Here is an 18,829-nt window from a genome sequence, read left to right as displayed (position 1 = left end):
GCTGTCATGCTGTCACAATGTCTTGACTAGCATTGACTGAAGCTGCTCATAGGAGAATCCCCAAGAGCTAAAAAATGAAGATCTGGGATATGATAGCAAGCAAATCTGGGTGAGGCTTGAAGGGAGGGGGGTCTATACCAAATAATGGATGAGCCACCATGCCTGATTTATGCAGTGGTAAGTCTTTATCCCAGATTGTGGTTCATGGAAGACAAACATTCTACCAGCATTCTCATGTCATACTACAAAACTTTCAGATCTGACAAACTTTTTAAATAAAGTTGGAGTTTACAAGATCAACATATAAAAATCAATAGGTTTTCTACATGATAACAACAAACTTGCCAAGAAAGCAATTCCCACTGACAAGAGCTTCAAAGAAGCTAAAATATGTAGGACTAAACTCAAAAAAGGAGGTAAAAGACTTCTGAAATGAAAGAACTTCAAGCCCCTGAAGAAAGAAATTGAAGAAGATCTCAGAAAATGGAAAAAATCTCTCATGCTCATGAATTGGCATGATTAATATAGTAAATATGGCCATCTTGCTGAAAGCAATCTACAGATTCAATGCAGTCCTCATCAAAATTCAATCTCAATTTTTCAGAGTTAGAAAGAACAATTTGCAAATTCATTTGGAAAAACAAAAAACCAAGGATATCGAAAACTATTCTTGACAATAAAAGAATTTCTGGGGAAATCACCATCCCTGACCTCAAGCTGCATTACAGAGCAATAGTGATAAAAACTGTATGGCATTGGTACAGAGACAGGCAGGTAGATCAATGGAATAGAGTCGAAGACCCAGAAATGAACCCATACACCTATGGCCACTTGATCTTTGACAAAGGAGCTAAAACCATCCAGTGGGAAAAAGATAGCATTTTCAAGAAATGGTGCTGTTTCAACTGGATGTCAGCATATAGAAGAATGCAGGTTGATCCATTCTTATGGCCCTGTGCAAATCTTAAGTCCAAGTAGATCAAGGACCTCCATGTAAAACCAGATACACTCAAACTCTTAGAAAAAGAAGTGGGAAAGAGCCTTGAACACATAGGCACTGGGGAAAATTTCCTGAACAGAACACTAGTGACTTATGCTCTAAGATCAATAATTGACAAATGGGACCTTACAAAATTGCAAAGCTTCTATAAATCAAAAGACACTGTCATTAGGACAATATGGCAACGAACAGATTGGGAAAAGATCTTTACCAACCCTACATCTGACAGAGGGCTAATATTTACTATAAACAAAGAACACAAGAAGTTAGAGTCCAGAGAATCAAATAACTCTATTAAAAATGGGGTATAGAGCTAATCAAAGAATTCTCAACTGAGGGATACTGAGTCGATGAGAAGTACCTAAAGAAATGTTCAACATACTTAGTCATCAGGGAAATGCAAATCAAAACAACCCTTAGCTTTCACCTCACACCAGTCAGAATGGCTAAGATCAAAAACTCAGGTGACAGCATATGCTGGTGAAGATGTGGAGAAAAGGAATACTCTTACATTGTTGGTGGTATTGCAAACTAATACAACCACTCTAGAAATCAGCCTGGAGGTTACTCAGAAATTGGACATAGTGTTACCTGAGGACCCAGTTATACCAGTTCTGGGCATACACCCAAAAGATGCTCCACCATATCACAGAGGCACATGCTCCACTATGTTTATAGCAGCCTTATTTATAATAGCCAGAAGCTGGAAAGAACCCAGATGCACTTCAACAGAGGAATGGATTCAGAAAATATGGTACATCTACACAATGGAGTACTACTCAGCTATTAAAAATAATAACTTCATGAAATTCTTTTGCAAATGGGTGGAACTAGAAAATATCATCCTGAGTGAGGTAACCCAGTCACAAAAGAACACACATGGTATGCACTCACTGATAAGTGGATATTAGCCCCAAACTCCAGAATACCCAGGATACAATTCACAGACCATATGAAATTCAAGAAGAAGGAAGACCAAAATGTGGATGCTTCAAGTCCTTTTTAGAAGAAGGAACAAAATAATCATATGAGTTAGAGGGTTGGAGGGACTTAGGAGAAGGAGAGGAGTTGGGATTGGAAAAAGGGGATCAGGTATGGAAGGAGGCAGATATGATATACAGAGGTCAGGAATTTTTTTTTTGGTTTTTTTTATTTCTATATTTTTTTTATTAACTTGAGTATTTCTTATATACATTTCAAGTGTTATTCCCTTTCCCGGTATCCGGGCAAACATCCCCATCCCCCCTCCCCTTCCTTATGGGTGTTCCCCTCCCAACCCTCCCCCCATTGCCGCCCTCCCCCCACCAGTCTAGTTCACTGGGGGTTCAGTCTTAGCAGGACCCAGGGCTTCCCCTTCCACTGCTGCTCTTACTAGGATATTCATTGCTACCTATGGGGTCAGAGTCCAGGGTCAGTCCATGTATAGTCTTTGGGTAGTGGCTTAGTCCCTGGAAGCTCTGGTTGCTTGGCATTGTTGTACTTTTGGGGTCTTGAGCCCCTTCAAGCTCTTCCAGTTCTTTCTCTGATTCCTTCAACGGGGGTCCTATTCTCAGTTCATTGGTTTGCTGCTGGCATTCGCCTCTGTATTTGCTGTATTCTGGCTGTGTCTCTCAGGAGCGATCTACATCTGGCTCCTGTCGGTCTGCACTTCTTTGCTTCATCCATCTTGTCTAATTGGGTGGCTATATATGTATGGGCCACATGTGGGGCAGACTCTGAATGGGTGTTCCTTCAGTCTCTGTTTTAATCTTTGCCTCTCTCTTCCCTGCCAAGGGTATTCTTGTTCCCCTTTTAAAGAAGGAGTGAAGCATTCACATTTTGATCATCCGTCTTGAGTTTCATTTGCTCTAGGCATCTAGGGTAATTCAAGCATTTGGGCTAATAGCCACTTATCAATGAGTGCATACCATGTATGTCTTTCTGTGATTGGGTTAGCTCACTCAGGATGATATTTTCCAGTTCCAACCATTTGCCTACGAATTTCATAAAGTCGTTGTTTTTGATAGCTGAGTAATATTCCATTGTGTAGATGTACCACATTTTCTGTATCCATTCCTCTGTTGAAGGGCATCTGGGTTCTTTCCAGCTTCTGGCTATTATAAATAAGGCTGCAATGAACATAGTGGAGCACGTGTCTTTTTTATATGTTGGGGCATCTTTTGGGTATATGCCCAAGAGAGGTATAGCTGGATCCTCAGGCAGTTCAATGTCCAATTTTCTGAGGATTCTGCAGACTGATTTCCAGAATGGTTGTACCAGTTTGCAATCCCACCAACAATGGAGGAGTGTTCCTCTTCTTCCACATCCTCGCCAGCATCTGTTGTCCCCTGAGTTTTTGATCTTAGCCATTCTCACTGGTGTGAGGTGAAATCTCAGGGTTGTTTTGATTTGCATTTCCCTTATGACTAAAGATGTTGAACATTTCTTTAGGTGTTTCTCAGCCATTCGGCATTCCTCAGCTGTGAATTCTTTGTTTAGCTCTGAACCCCATTTTTTAATAGGGTTATTTGTTTCCCTGTGGTCTAACTTCTTGAGTTCTTTGTATATTTTGGATATAAGGCCTCTATCTGTTGTAGGATTGGTAAAGATCTTTTCCCAATCTGTTGGTTGCTGTTTTGTCCTAACCACCGTGTCCTTTGCCTTACAGAAGCTTTGTAGTTTTATGAGATCCCATTTGTCGATTCTTGATCTTAGAGCGTAAGCCATTGGTGTTTTGTTTAGGAAATTTTTTCCAGTGCCCATGTGTTCCAGATGCTTCCCTAGTTTTTCTTCTATTAGTTTGAGTGTGTCTGGTTTGATGTGGAGGTCCTTGATCCACTTGGACTTAAGCTTTGTACAGGGTGATAAGCATGGATCGATCTGCATTCTTCTACATGTGAGGTCAGGAATTTTAACAGAGGTGAGTAGCAATAGGGGATGAGGAACTGGGGTAGTTAGCAGAAAGACCTAGATGCCAGGAAAGCAAGAGGCTCCCAGGACATGGATGAGATTACCTGAAATGCCCAACAAAGGGGAGGGAGAACCTGTAGAGACCATATTCAGAGGTTAAGCATGGTCCCCTGTTGGGGGATGGGGCCACCCACCCTTCTAAAAATTTTAGCCCAGAATTGCTCCTGTCTAAATGAAATACAGGGACAAAGAGTGGAGCAGAGACTGAAGGAAAGAGCATCCAGCGACTGCCCCCCTGGTGATCTATCCCATCTGCAGACAACAAACCCAGACATTACTGTTAATGCCAGGCACTATTGCTGACAGGAGCCTGATAATGATGTCTCCTGAGAGGCTCTGCCAGAGACTTACTGATACAGATGAGGATGCTTGCAGCTAACCATCAGACTGAGCATGGGGACCTCAATGGAGGAGTTAGGGGAAGAACTGAAGGAGCTGAAGGGGTTTGCAAGCCCATAGGAAGAACAACAATATCAACCAACCAGACCCTCCAGAGCTCCCAGGACCTAAACCACCAACCAAAAAGTACACATTGAGGGACCCATGGCTCCAGCCACATATGTAGCAGAGGATGGCATTGTCTGGCATTAATAGAAGGAGAAGCCCTTGGTCCAGTGAAGGCTCGTTTACCCAGTGTAGGGGAATGCCAGGGTGTTGTGGTGGGAGTGGGGGCATCTTCATAGAAGTAGGGGGAGGGGGAATGGGAGAGAGGGAATGGGGAAAGGGGATAATGTTTGAAGTGGAAATTCATAAAAATATCCAACAAAAGAAAAAAAGGAAAAAGACACCAGGAAGTAAAACAAGCAGAAGACAAAGGAAAACTTCCAATGTTTATGAACTTGGCAAAAATCAATAATGCAGAAACAGCTGTATTACCAAAAGCAATTTGGAGAGCCATTACAATACTCATCAAAATTTCAGTGACATTCTTCATAGAGGAGAAACTATATTTAAAAAAAATCATATGGAAACACAAATGATAGTAAAGTAAGCCAAAGCAGGGAAAAGAAAAACACATGTAACAACAAAACAAACACATAAAAAATGGAAACAAAGCAAAGCAAATACTCTGCAGGAAAAGTAACAGCTGACCTTAAACTGTACTGCAAAGCCCCAGTGATGGAGACAGCACCGTGCTGACACAAAACAGTCATCAACAGGAAGTGATAATGGAGCCAGGAAGTAGCATACACAGCCATGTCCCTATAGCCCCTGAGAAAGCTTTCCTATCACACACCAGAAATAAGGTGGCTTATGCAATAGCTGGTGCTGACAAAGTAGATATCCATATTAAAAATGAAATTAAACCCATATCTCTTACCCTGTACAAAGATGAATTAAACCCATATCTCTTACCCTGTGCAAAGATGAATTAAAAATGGATCAAAGACTTTAATTTAAAACTTGGAATGTTGAAACTGTTAAAGGCAATCATAGGGAAAATACTTCAGCATGCAGGATTTAGCAAAAATTTCTGCTAAGGATTCCAGTAGCTTAGGAAATAAACCCAAGAATTGATAAATGAGATCACATGAAATTGAAAAAGCTTCTCCACAGTGAGCTATCAGCAGGAGCTTCAGTTCAGCTTCAGTTCAGAAATGAAGTTAATATCCTGAACATAAAAAAAGTTAAATGCCAAGAGCTCCAATTGCCAATCGATTAGTGCTAACAAACCAGAATGTTTTCAAAAACAAAAACCACAAATGGGCAATCAATACTTTTAGAAGTTTTAAAAAAGAAACCATCCATAGCCATTGAAGAAATGCAAATTAAAAGCTACTTTGAGATTCCACCTGAGCCAATCAAAATGGCCGTCATTGGGAAAACATAAGACAACAGATGCTGATGAGGAGGTAGAAAAAGAGCAACCCATAGTCACTGTTGATGCGAGGGGAAACTGTTTAGCCAAACTTGGAAATCAGTATGGAGGGTTCTCATAAAAGGCAAAGGAAAGCCACTGTATAACTTAGTTACACCACTCTGCATCAGACCTCGGAGATGCTTGCACATGCTTATTGTGAGCTGTTCACACCAGCAAGGGAATGAAACCAGTCTAGATGCCCATCAGTGGATAATGGCCGAAATTATGGTATTTGCACCCAGTAGAATTTCATATAACCATTGAGAAAAAGTCATGAAATTTGAAGAAGTTGGATAAATTTGGAAATGTTAAGTAAAATAATCCTGACTCAGAGACAAATGTTCAGTGTATGAGTTCTAATGTTTAATTAGATACATATATGTGTATATATATATATATATATATATGTATTCAATAGAAAGAGAATTATAAAAGGGAAAAAGAAGTTTTAAAGAAGGCAGGAGAGAGCTGGAGCTCAATGGTTAAGAGCACTCACTGCTCTTCCAAAGGTCCTGAATTCAATTCCCAGCATCTACATGGTAGCTCACAACTATATGATACTGTCTTCTGGTGTATGGATGTAAATGTAGACAAAGGTATGTATATACCTAAAATACATAAATAATTATATATATTTTTAATGTCAGGAGATCAGACATTTGACATGAAAGTGGACAGGGGACTACTTGGAGTGTACAAGCGGGGACAGAGAGGGAAGGGGAGATAAAAGTCGGGCGTGGGCATTCAGAGCCTGCCCCACATGTGGCCCATACATATACAGCACCCAACTAGAAAAAGATGGATGAAGCAAAGAAGTGCAGGCCGACAGGAGCCGGATGTAGATCTCTCCTGAGAGACACAGCCAGAATACAGCAAATACAGAGGCGAATGCCAGCAGCAAACCACTGAACTGAGAACGGGACCCCCGTTGAAGGAATCAGAGAAAGAACTGGAAGAGCTTGAAGGGGCTCGAGACCCCATATGAACAACAATGCCAAGCAACCAGAGCTTCCAGGGACTAAGCCACTACCTAAAGACTATACATTTACTGACCCTGGACTCTGACCTCATAGGTAGCAATGAATAGCCTAGTAAGAGCACCAGTGGAAGGGGAAGCCCTGGGTCCTGCTAAGACTGAACCCCCAGTGAATGTGATTGTTGGGGGGAGGGCGGTAATGGGGGGAGGATGGGGAGAGGAACACCCATATAGAAGGGGAAGGGGAGGGGTTAGGGGGATGTTGGCCCGGAAACCGGGAAAGGGAATAACATTTGAAATGTAAATAAGAAATACTCAAGTTAATAAAGAAAAAAAGGAAAAAAAAGTGGGGGGTGGGCCATTACACTAAAAATAAACAAAATTACAGCAATCATATGGATCTATGCTAACAGTGTATTTCAATGTAATCATCTTTATTAAAAAACTTTGGAATCTTCAAAGAGAGCAAATGACCAAAATGAGTACCAAAAGTCCTCACACCACATTGTTGTCTCAGCTTCATCCAGGAAGAAAGAGAAGGTGTGAGTGAGTGATAAGGATTCTGAGATGAGGCACTGTCTTCCCACACTGCCCCTGTTATACTTGAGCCTCAGATGCTGTGTGTGAACCAGAGGGAGGGAGGCATCAACAGACTTCCATCACGATCTGCTCAGAGCTACAGAGAATGATCTGGATATAAGCTTCTGTACTCCCTGGGCCAGAAGCTAAACCTCTATTTGGATGAGCTCTCAATCCCTGAACCTGGGAGTATTTGAAAACAAAGATCTGTTTATCAAAGGCTTCTAAATGTACTTGGCTGTCTTGAAGGAGTGTGCTGGTGAATGCCTTTAATCCCAGCATTCAGGAGGCAGAGATAGACAGGCAGATCTGCACTAGAGACTGTGTTGGTCTAAAAAGTAAGTTCTGGAATAGCCAAAGCTACACTGAGAAACCCTGTCTTTAAAACAAGCCAAATGAATCAATCAACCAGACAAACCCTAAACAAACCAACCGACCTATAAAATCTTTTTATTAATTAGAAAGCTAAAATATGACAAAAATTTTCACTGGTATGCATCAGTTTTAACAGGGAAGAAATTAGGGCATTAAAGCAATCACTCTTCCACAAAACAACTTGGAGTCATTCACAAAAGGTCTGTTTGAATTGTCTGTATGTTTTTTAAACATCAGATGTCTACTGATTTATTTATAATATTAAAAAGTTTGAAATGTAGGCATTACATATTGAGTACGTTTTCATTCTTTGGAAGGGCCACAAATTATGTATGGAGGGCTACATTAGAAATGTGTAGCACTCCAGGCTGTGAACAGTGAGTAGAGACAAAATTATCTACATCTCTTTCCCCAGGAATGGCCAGAGCAGTAATTTTTATTTATTGTTTCAATGTGTACTTTAGTTTCCTGCTTATAAAACAGCTTGACTTTCAACTTTTACTGACAGGAGCTTATTAAATGATATATGTAATGAACTTTGTCTGTGTAGAAACTAATATGAACATATCACCTTAAAATCCAACTTTAGTCCAGTTAATTGCTAGTTAGATGTGTTACTTTAATGCATGAGGAAAGTTTATCCAACATATTAAGAAGAATATATGGAAACAGAGTGTGTTTTCAGTATTCAAAACAATGTCTTGCTATTCCCATACATGTGTACAGAGTGACCAGTGGTTCTTAGGAAGAGTGGCATTTGTCCCAATTCAGACTATGGTGATGCGTTTTCCCTCAGTTCAAAATGTAAATCTGTAGAGAAGCTTCATACATTGTTTACATGTTCGATACCACAGTAAACACACATTATAAAATTAAATTAAATCAGAGGACAAAAAACACTACAGAGCCAACATGGACAACCTTTGACAATGGGCACACATTTCTGACATGGCAAATGTGAGTACACACAACTTAAAACTTTCTAACACACTTGGATTCTTATTGGGTTCTCTCTCACATGAAAGAAAATCAGAAGACACGCACACCCCCTCCACACACACGTGCATGCACACACACACACACTTCAAACACAACTAAACCCTTGGAAATTCAGACTAAAGGCTCTTGTAGGACTGTGCCTTCTCATTGAAAATCAGATAACCTCCTTGCTGCCCCAGGCTCTATCAAGGAAGAGACTTTCGGAAAATACGAACATCAACAATGTATCTATTATACAAATGTTAACAGGGGAGGTAAACATGAGTGTTACATCTGTACAACTAATACCATTGAGATGCCCATGTACCTTCCACTTCAGCTCATTAGGAAGATTTCAGCAATACATTTTAAAAAGATTCTACAGTCACACTCTGGGTGATTGTCCTGGGATTTCAGGGAGAGGGGTCTAGGTAACTACTGATCTGTCTCACATTATCGTTTTTAGATACTATTGATTTAAATGTTCTTAAGATCAATATATGTATGTATGTATGTATTATGTATATATGTGTATAAATTTGTTCTATAGACAGGGAAAAATAAAGCATTAAATATCATATGAATACTGTATGCTAAAAATTGTACAGAACAAATTGGAAAAACAGTGTTATCATAGGATACCTAGATGATAAGAAAAAAAAAAGAGATGTGTATGGATGCTTGGGATGTTTAGAGATCTTGATATATTTAATCAATGTCCACAGAAAAGCAGGTTATGAAGAGAAAAGATGCATAGCTGTCAAAGAATGGGTATGTGCTTTGAAAGTAAGCCAAATAGTTCATTAGCTGGACACCAACTTCCCATTGACTGTAACACTCTATTTGAGAAGTTATCAATGTAGATACCATTATATGTGTTTTATTACATTGTATGGTTTGAGAATGTCTACAAATAAGTGTCTAAGCTTGACCTACAGTTGGAAGTGCTATTTGAGATGTGATGGGAGTGTCAGGAGGCTGGCCTTAGCTGGAGACAGTGGGTCACTAAGGGACATTCCTCTCAAGGTTGTAGTAAGCCCGGTGGTCTCTCCCTTTTTTTTTTCAGCCACAGACAAGATACTCTTCTGCTACACTCTGACTGCCCAAGCACACAGGCAAGCAACCATGGATGGAACTTTCAGAAATCGTAAACAAAATAATTTTCCTTTTAAGTTGTTCTTTTAAGTGTTTTGATCACAGTAATAAAATGTAACTAATACAGTATATCCTATCCATTTTGTTTTACAACAAAAGGAATGTTTTACTCCTAAAACAGAGTAGTAGAAGTAAAACCTGTGGGTGATACTCAAAGTATCTTTGTAACCAATTTTCTTAAAATGTTCTATGAAACACTGCAACAAAATTAAACTTGAGTTAACTGAAACAAACTTCTACAGTAAACCATTGTCTACAGTTCACAGTCATCCCTTCTCTGCCTTTTGGCTAAGATCAAGTGTAGAGTTCACAGTCAGAATAATCCATGTTTTTGTTTCCACAAGACAAGTGCTTTACTTGTGAAGATACTGTCTGGGGCATTTTGGGGGGTGGTATTTCTTTTAAACCTTTGGAAAATACTTAAAGGTTTCTGTGGAATAGTCTTCTTTAGCAAGCCCCAAAACATAAGGAAAACATTAGAATAATGGATAAAAGGAACATTTACTAGTCAACGTACTCAGTAAACAACCTTCTAAATGATGTAAACATCAGTAACTGCTGATCCATCTGTATAGGGCTTAAGCTAGCCACAATGAAAGCAGGTTTTAACTCTGTGAGAAAGCAAAGACAGTGGTCTGACAGCACAAGTCAGTAACGTCTCAGGTGGGCGATGCATGTGCATAAACTGCTCCCTTACGGTAGTCCATAGTCAAACAAATCTACTTATTTCAGTCTCTTGTCTGAATGAGTTCTGTATTGAGGCATTAGAGAAAGTGACACTACTTTAGTTACTATGTATTAAAAACTTGTTTTTGAGATGATCTTGATCTTGGACATAGGAGTTTGTGGAGAAGGCCATTTCTATTGTAAGGCTGGGGCCATTTCCGTGTTGCAGGTGAGGTAGAAACAGATGGTGTGTACTAAATATGTGGAGGTGGGGGAAGCAGTCAGTGCAATGAAAGGGATGTTAAACATGCTTTCCTGGAGGTTGGCTTTGAGGATGATAGTGTGAAGGTTTTCGCCGTAGAGACATACAGAGTAAAGAAAGAAATGAAGGTTTCTATTTGCTCTTTATGTTAAGGGGATTTAATGATACATCTGAGCATTCAGAGGATGCTAATGGAGAGAGGTGGCAAGTGGACCAGAAAAGGGGTAGGAAGAGCAAGACACTGATTCCCACTAGAACCTGCTGTGTGGAGGGAGAACTGAACCAATGAGTTCTCTTAAATGTGTGTCCCTTGCTTGGACTAAGGTGTGCCAAGATTGACAGGTCTTCTTTCGTGACCAGTGTTTTCAAACTGTAGTTTTGAAATGAGCCTGAACCTTCTAAATAAGAAAACTCATGCATTTCCAATTTACATAATTTAAATTAAAACATCAGTTCTAATCAGTGAACACCAAACAAAGCGATATAATTTGAAAGTGACAAATGACAAATGGACTGATATTAAGTACGGCTCTTTTAGATTTAATAAAATAATTTGAATAGTATTAATAGGACAGTGTGCCAAATGCAATTCAAGTAACCCTCTGCTTTCTCTAAAGAGAAATATTGTTGAAGCTGAATCATAAATTATACATCATACCTGACAAAATTAGTGCTTCATGGCATTTGCATCAAACCCATTATCTTCAATTCTGTTGCCTGGATACTAGGATTCGAAAGTTTAACGCACCACAGATGAGTATTGAAATTTCAAATGGCATGTCAGCAGTGTAGTCTAAAAACAATAGATACTCGTGGGCACAAAGAAAATGTCTTTGTTTGCAGGGGCTCACAGTGGTTAAGTTTTAAAGAGAAGTGCACTGGTTCTGAGAGAAGAACTTAGAATATCATGTGTCTAGTCAAACCAAATTCACACTGTACCTTTTGTTTGCATTTTTATTACAGACATGGAGAAAAGTAAACATTTTTCTTGTCTTTGAATTTTAAGGCATGAAACATATGGCCTCTGTCCCGTTTTATTCTATGTAATTGTGAACCAGCACACACACATACATCGTTAGTCCTTACTTCAACATACCTGCTCCCATGCAAACACGTGCTGATTAAAGTAATACTGGATCTGTTCATTTGCAATGTTAATGCACAGCTGCTCAAAGGAGTTCTTTTTGAAATTTTCAAAGCCAAATATATCAAGAATGCCGATGTTTAGCTCCTCGTTCCCACTGGAAGAATTAAAAAGTGTTTGTTGAGTTATTGCTTATTTCTTTAAGAGGCCACGTGAAGCAGAGTGCCTCAGAATTCCCAGTGGTGACTGAGTTAATTACAAGTCTCTCTCAGAAGAAACCAAATACGATGGAGGTGAACTAACTTTGATATGCACACAGAACAGCGTTTTTCTTACTGCAGAACCCACTCCCGTCCTCATGTATACCTAGGAAGAAGTGGGGATTTGCTGACATGGGCTGGAATCACAAATTCATAAATCTATGCCAGTCAAGCATCATAGGGCAACCTGGCCAACACTCAGAGCATTGTAAACATAGAGACAATCAAAACTGTAGCAGGAAAGCAAACATTCTTTTAAAATAGAAAATGTCTTTCTGCAAATGCCTGAATTATTCTCAAAGAAATGTTATTTATTTTTATTTATTTGCTTATTCATATTTAAATACAGATCAAGTGATGACGTAGAGAGAAAGAGAGAGCGAGAGCGAGAGAGCGAGCGAGCGAGCGAGAGAGAGATAGATACAAATATGTAGGGATTCATCTTATAATTGACTACTGTAAGACAGCTGTGTTGCACACACCTGTAGTCTCAGCAGGAGACAAGACAGTTCAAGTCTGGGATGCATAGTGATATCCTGCTTCAACCCCCCCCCCCCAAAATAATGAACGCAAGGGGGTGGAAATCAAACAAACTTTAAAATACAAGTAAATATTATTTTACACATGAATTATCTCAAATGCACATTCTGCTATTCTATTTTGTTGGTGGCAACCATTGGAAAACCCATATTTCTAATGGTCTTAGGAACCCCACTACAAATGTATTTTTGTTGCTACTTCATAATTGTAAAATTTTGCTTCTGAGTGGTGTCTTGATTCCTAATACCACAGGAAATGTGTGTTTTTTGATGGTCGAAAACTCAGCCATCTTAACAACTAAACCAAAACCAAAACCTAAGGCTGGGCATGGTGGCACATGCCTTTAATCCCAATAATTTGGTACCTGATAACAATGTTTGTGTCTCTGAGTAAGACCGAAGTAGTTTCGATGTGTTCTTCAAAAACAAACTCCACAAGAGCTTCCCTTTGTGCCCACCTTTAGTTAGTGTAGGCCATGCTCACTGTTGTCAGAGGTGGGACTGGCAGCAGAAAGTGACCAAGTATGAGCTCAGAGTGAAAACCCAAGACTTCTAAAACGTTAATCCCACTGAGTCTGAAGTCACACATCTATAATCTCAACATGGTAGGAAAATGCAGCTTGGGATGCACAACCAGACTGACTCTAACAACAACAACAACAACAACAACAACAACAACAACAACAACAACAACAGAATATCTTAGTGTCTGTCTTGACAGAACTAAACTATCACAGAAGGTCTTGGTTCAGTTTTTCAAACTAACTTCAATAAAAACCCTAAGTCTTGGCTAGCTCTGGTTAATGTAAGGGCAATTATTAGTTAGTGGATATGGAACAATGGGGTTTTGAGCACATCACCCTTTCTGGGTACCAGCTAGTGCTAAACCTGCAGACAAGTGCTAAGGAAGTGTGGCCAGCTCTAATCGTCTTGAATACATTATGTGAACTGTGGAAACATTCCTAGATGTTTCCATTTTTATAAGATATTTAGTGTCATACAGATGGTTACTGATGAACAAAAAGCTATGTCTCTATTAAGTCATTCTGGGAAAATAGTATGGGTGGGAAGTTCATGGACAGTTGTGACATTCAGGGAGTTAAGGCCACAGGACAACAATGGGTAATCTACGCAGTCTAGCTGTATAATATGATATAGAATGTGCTTTGGTGGAAAATAATGTAGAATTGAATATGTGAAGAGTGTGTAAGATGATGTTTTTGAGCTTAGTAAGGAGCTGCAAGTGAAGACAAGGTCGTCTTAATCTTGGGCTTTCAACATGTGACATTCCTAAAATTCCTATGAACTCTGGCAGAAAAAAATCAGAATATAAGGACTTTCATCTCTGCAAATCTGGTCAGTGGTGGCTATGATTCCCTTTCTTTCAAATAAGAGGCTGGAGGGCCACAGATAAAAGGTCTGGTGTCAGTGCTCATACGCAGGCTGCGATCACTATTACCCACCATGCTCTTGTGCATTTCAGAATCAAATTTCTGTAGAAGTCACAGCATCTATTCCTGCAGGGTGCAGTGAGAGTTAAATGTTGAAAAGATAGTCTGGCTTTATAGTCACGGTTTACTCTCAGCCCATGAAACAACAAAGAGCTACTGGACTGACATTTTATATAAGTGTAAAATAGTAGACACTTCATGGTACATAGTCTAATTAACAAAAACAATTGAATTGATAATATGCTGCCACACAAAATCATTTTCTATCACAATTACTAACATTGCCACAGTTCTCGGTATAGCAATGAAGATGTTTCATGTAATAATGGTGTGATGGTGCTAAGAGATAAATTGATTAAATTAAACCCATCAGAAACATATTCAAAGAGACTCGTACAAAACAAAGCAGATACACTGCCTAACACTTATGGAAAACAGTTGTGTAAAACATTTACCTTGGTGATGTGTCATGCTTCAGCAAACTGTTAATACAATTGACTATCCAGCTAAAGAGACGTCCGTATAAAGTTTTAGCTGTGGCATCTCGGACATCCGTAGCCTTTTCCACTGTGTTGGGTCGTATGATTGTTTCTCCTCTAGTGACCACACAGTGTGAGGTGAGCGCTTCCTGCAGCTCATCTGCTTGAATGCAAAGCAAAGAAGCGGCTGCAAAATCAGTAGATTATTGTTAGAAGACAGTGAAAGCGACCCTAGTTTCAGAAAACAGAAATATCTAAATTCAACCGCGGCACCTGACATTACATAACTAAATGGTTGTTTTGTGGTATCTGAAGAAGCCACTGTTGAGCATCAGCTCTCCCTGCCTCCATGACTGTTCTCTTCTTGCCTCCACTGTGCAAACTGTTACAATACAAACCAAACCGTCTGGAAGGCAGAAACAGCTGCGCCGGTGTGCCATTGCTTACGCGATGCCAGCACCAATTTCTCCAAATTAGGCTAAATATTTTAAAAGCACACTAAGTAGGTTTGGAGTCACTTTGACATGATTATTCTGTGATTATTTCTAGGATGGAAGCCATTGTACTGTCCTTTAAATACTTTCCAATTCTGTCCGTATCGGCCATGAAAGTCCAAGAAGATAAAAATAATTTCATGGATGCCGGGCGTTTTACATTTTTAAAGTATCCAGTTTGATATGAAAAATTTATTTTATTTTAGTGGTTTTCACCCATGGGTCATGACTCCTTGTGGGAGGTGCTGAATGGCCCGTTTACAGCATTTGCATATCAAATATCCCACATATTAGATACTTACGATTCATAACAATAGCAAAATTACAGGTATAAAGTAGCAATGAAAATAATTTTATGGTTGGGGATCAGCACAACGTGAGGAACTGTATTGAAGTGTTGCACACTAGGAAGGGTAGAACCACCGTTCTCTTTGTCTTGATTATTCCTTGTAAAGATGAACACTTCTGACCCCAAAGTTTTGTGACTAATGGTTCTCATTTTATGGCTGCCTCCCGGGCTCACCTTTTTCCACCAACTTTTGAGAGCTCTTTATGCTTAGATGTTTTGGTGTGTAGATTACAAATATTTTCTCCCATGTTCATTTTCAAAAAACATTCAATGACTTTTAAGTTTTACAGTTAAAAGCAACTTTTAAAGATCGTTTGTCTTTGGTCTTTTGGATATAAAGTCATCTTACACCTCAGGATTTTGTAAGTGTGTTTCATGAATTTTCTGGCAGTGGAAATTATAGCATTCAGAATTATTTAGAGGGCCAGTTAGAGAGCTTAGTGGGTAAAGGTGTTTAATGTAAACCTGGTGACCTGGGTTTCACTCTGGGATCTGGGTGGGAGGAGAGAAGCAAGTTGTTCTCTGACCTTTACACACATCATGTAATGCATACATAAACAAACAAGTGCAAATCAAGGTTTTAATGGATCCATTTTGTCATATGGTTCGTGTCCCTTAGCTGTCTCTACAATGCTGTCTCAATTGAATTGTAATGCCATTGTGGTCATTTTAGTCCAACGCATTGCTGAATGCTATCTCCTATGAACCTGTATGTTCTCATTCAGGTACTGTTCATTCATCTGACATATACCCATTGAGTGTTAGCTACATACCAAGCATTTTACATGAGGATATAGTGTTATGTACAATGCTTTGGAAATCAAGTTTCAGTCTTAATCGTCTTTATCCACAGGAAAGGGAAGCCAAGCAAGAAATTTAAGTGGGAAGAAAGAGGAAAGAGGAAAGAGAGAGAAATGGATGGGAAAACAGAAGGAAAAGAAAGAGGAGAGGAAGAGGAGAGAGCGCAATGAAAGAGGACAAGGAGAGACGAGAGCCCACAGATAATTGGCTAAGTGGTTTCTGAATGAGCCAAGTAACTGGTGAAAGGTCACTCACTTCAAGCAATTTGTAACCATGTTGTGGATGTAATGGTGACCACAAACACAACAAACAGAAATATGGAGATAATTCCTGTTGAATGAAGTTATAAATAATTTTAATGCAAATTAATAAACAAAATTTTCTATAAATGGCTATTCTGGGAAGTAGTTTGTTTAATTTTAATTATATACATATTAATAGTACTCCCTTGTGGACTATTTGGTTTTTATGCTATATAAAAATAGGTTTCAATGATCAAAATAATTTTTTAAGTTTGTTTCTAAGTATGTTCTTTTATGCAGCTATTATGTTTGGGTTTTAAGTGTCTCCCAATGGCTCATATGCTCAAGGCTTCAGTCCAGAGAGTGGTACTTTTGAAAGGTGTTGAAACCTTCAGGATGTACAGCTCAGTGGGTAAAATTAGCTTTATAGTGTTGTGCTCTTGAAGGGATGCTAGCTGTTATTATAAGGTGAACAGTTTGCAAGTGTTTCCTGCCTTGATATTTCAATAGGCCTAAAACAGCAGGAAACTGACTACACACGAGAAGCTCTGAAACCACGAATCGACATGTATCTATTTTCTCCCTTTAAAGTGGTTTATTTCAAGTATCTGTCTCATTAATGCAAAACATAATAACATAAACCAACAGTATGTCTCTCATTCTGCTAGCTACTGATAATATTTCAGTTATGACTGAGGTCTTGGTGGTAACAACTGCATGTTATCAATGATGTTACATGGTTATTACTTCCTGTCTAGTAATTTAGCATCTTGGGCACTAATCAATTATTTTATATGTAGAGAATCAGGTTTTCTCAAGGTTTCCAGGTACATGGCAATCACTATATCAACCTTAAACATCTACTCTCCTCTACTACAAACTACTTTCAAAGCCACGAAGGATAAAAAAATTAGGCATCTTAGAGACAGGAGACAGGAGACAGGTCTGGAACAATTAAATAAGTAAAATGGAAGAAAAATTATTTAAAAATTAGCATTATGATTTTCTAGGCTGTAAATGAAATTCATAACAAATGAGGTAATTATGGGATTGTATGCCAGCATTAAAAATAAAAGAACAAGATATATCTGAGTAGGAAAAAAGCTTTGTCACTGGAGAAAATCAGTGGGATGTCTGAAATTATTAAGAACACTTTGCCAAACTCTACTACTGAGGGAAAATTCGATTTGCAGCAATAATGATGTGCATCTTTTGTAAGAAAAATTAATTAACCCATGATAAATGAGTGAATGGAATTCAACAGTAAAAACAGTACACACGTTTTTATTGCTTTTTAATTGATACAGGTCCTAAACACTGGAAGACAATTTTAATTCTTTTTCTTGCACAGGTCAACTACATCTTATGAATATTTTTTGCATTTTCATATTAAAACCCAATCTATAAAATAGTCATAAAAACAGTCTCTAGAAATACTGTCCATAGCAATCAGTTCACCTGTGTAAAGATTTGTTTTGTTTGTTTGCTTTTGGTTTGCTAGACAGGATTTCTCTGTGTGGTCCTACCTACCTTATATGCTACACTGGAGTAAAACTCAGAGATTCACCTGTTTCTGCTTCCCAAGAGCTGAGTACATGACCTACCACACCCAACTCAATAGCTTATTTTTGCAACTTGGTTTTATACAACCGAACCAGAGCATGCTTTGTAGAATCCTTATGAGTATCAGTATTTGAAATTATCCCCATGTAGCCCAGCGTAAGATATGAAAGAGTCCACTTTTGGATGGGAGACAAAACAACTCACAGTTTTCCAGAGCCGTGTGGTTGCAGATGTAGCTCTTGTCCATCTGGTATTCAGTTGCCACAGAGGAGAATTCAATGTTCCCAACATTCAAGATGGCTGCGAGCACACTATATACACTTCCAAGTTGCTAAAATACATCACAGAAATAGTAGCATCACATCTGGACTAAAACAATACAGGGAGCATGGCTGTGGACAGATGGTGGAAAAGCCCTGGGTTCCAGCTTAAGAAGGTCACTGTGAATACTGCAATGCCAGACGAGGATCCAAGCAAGCAAGGATCTATGTAGGCTCAGCCTCATTCATGACCATAACTTTGGAGATCAGCACTTAAAATATTTTGTGAACATTCATATGATCCTAAATAGAAATGAGGAGTGTTCCTTAGAGGAAGTAGAACTATTCATTGGGTTATAGATAATCTATTAATGTGAAACTTTAGAACTTAGTGTTGTTTTTATTTTATGTATATTTTCTCATCTTGGAAGTGAGGTTATGTGTGTGAACAGAGGAGAGTCTAGAAAGGAGAATCAAAAGATTGCAGCACCCAAATCCAACGATAC

The 18,829-nt window shown here is 39.0% G+C and overlaps 1 protein-coding gene and 1 pseudogene across 1 annotated transcript in view; one reads left to right on the top strand and one right to left on the bottom strand.

The window, feature by feature from the left end:
* The window catches only part of Myo3a (myosin IIIA), a 224,061-nt gene that overhangs the window by 73,835 nt on the left and 131,397 nt on the right, over positions 1 to 18,829 (bottom strand). Inside the window, 3 exon segments of the mRNA NM_001419731.1 lie at positions 11,898 to 12,042; positions 14,591 to 14,801; positions 18,268 to 18,394. Of these exon segments, the coding sequence (NP_001406660.1) occupies positions 11,898 to 12,042; positions 14,591 to 14,801; positions 18,268 to 18,394 (483 nt within the window).
* LOC120098003 (U2 spliceosomal RNA) lies at positions 10,142 to 10,298 on the top strand (annotated as a pseudogene).

The sequence above is a fragment of the Rattus norvegicus genome, chromosome 17, assembly GCF_021556685.1.
Source record: "Rattus norvegicus strain SHRSP/BbbUtx chromosome 17, alternate assembly SHRSP_T2T, whole genome shotgun sequence".
NCBI classification, from domain to species: domain Eukaryota; kingdom Metazoa; phylum Chordata; class Mammalia; order Rodentia; family Muridae; genus Rattus; species Rattus norvegicus.
This window is presented reverse-complemented; position numbering and strand designations above follow the sequence as displayed.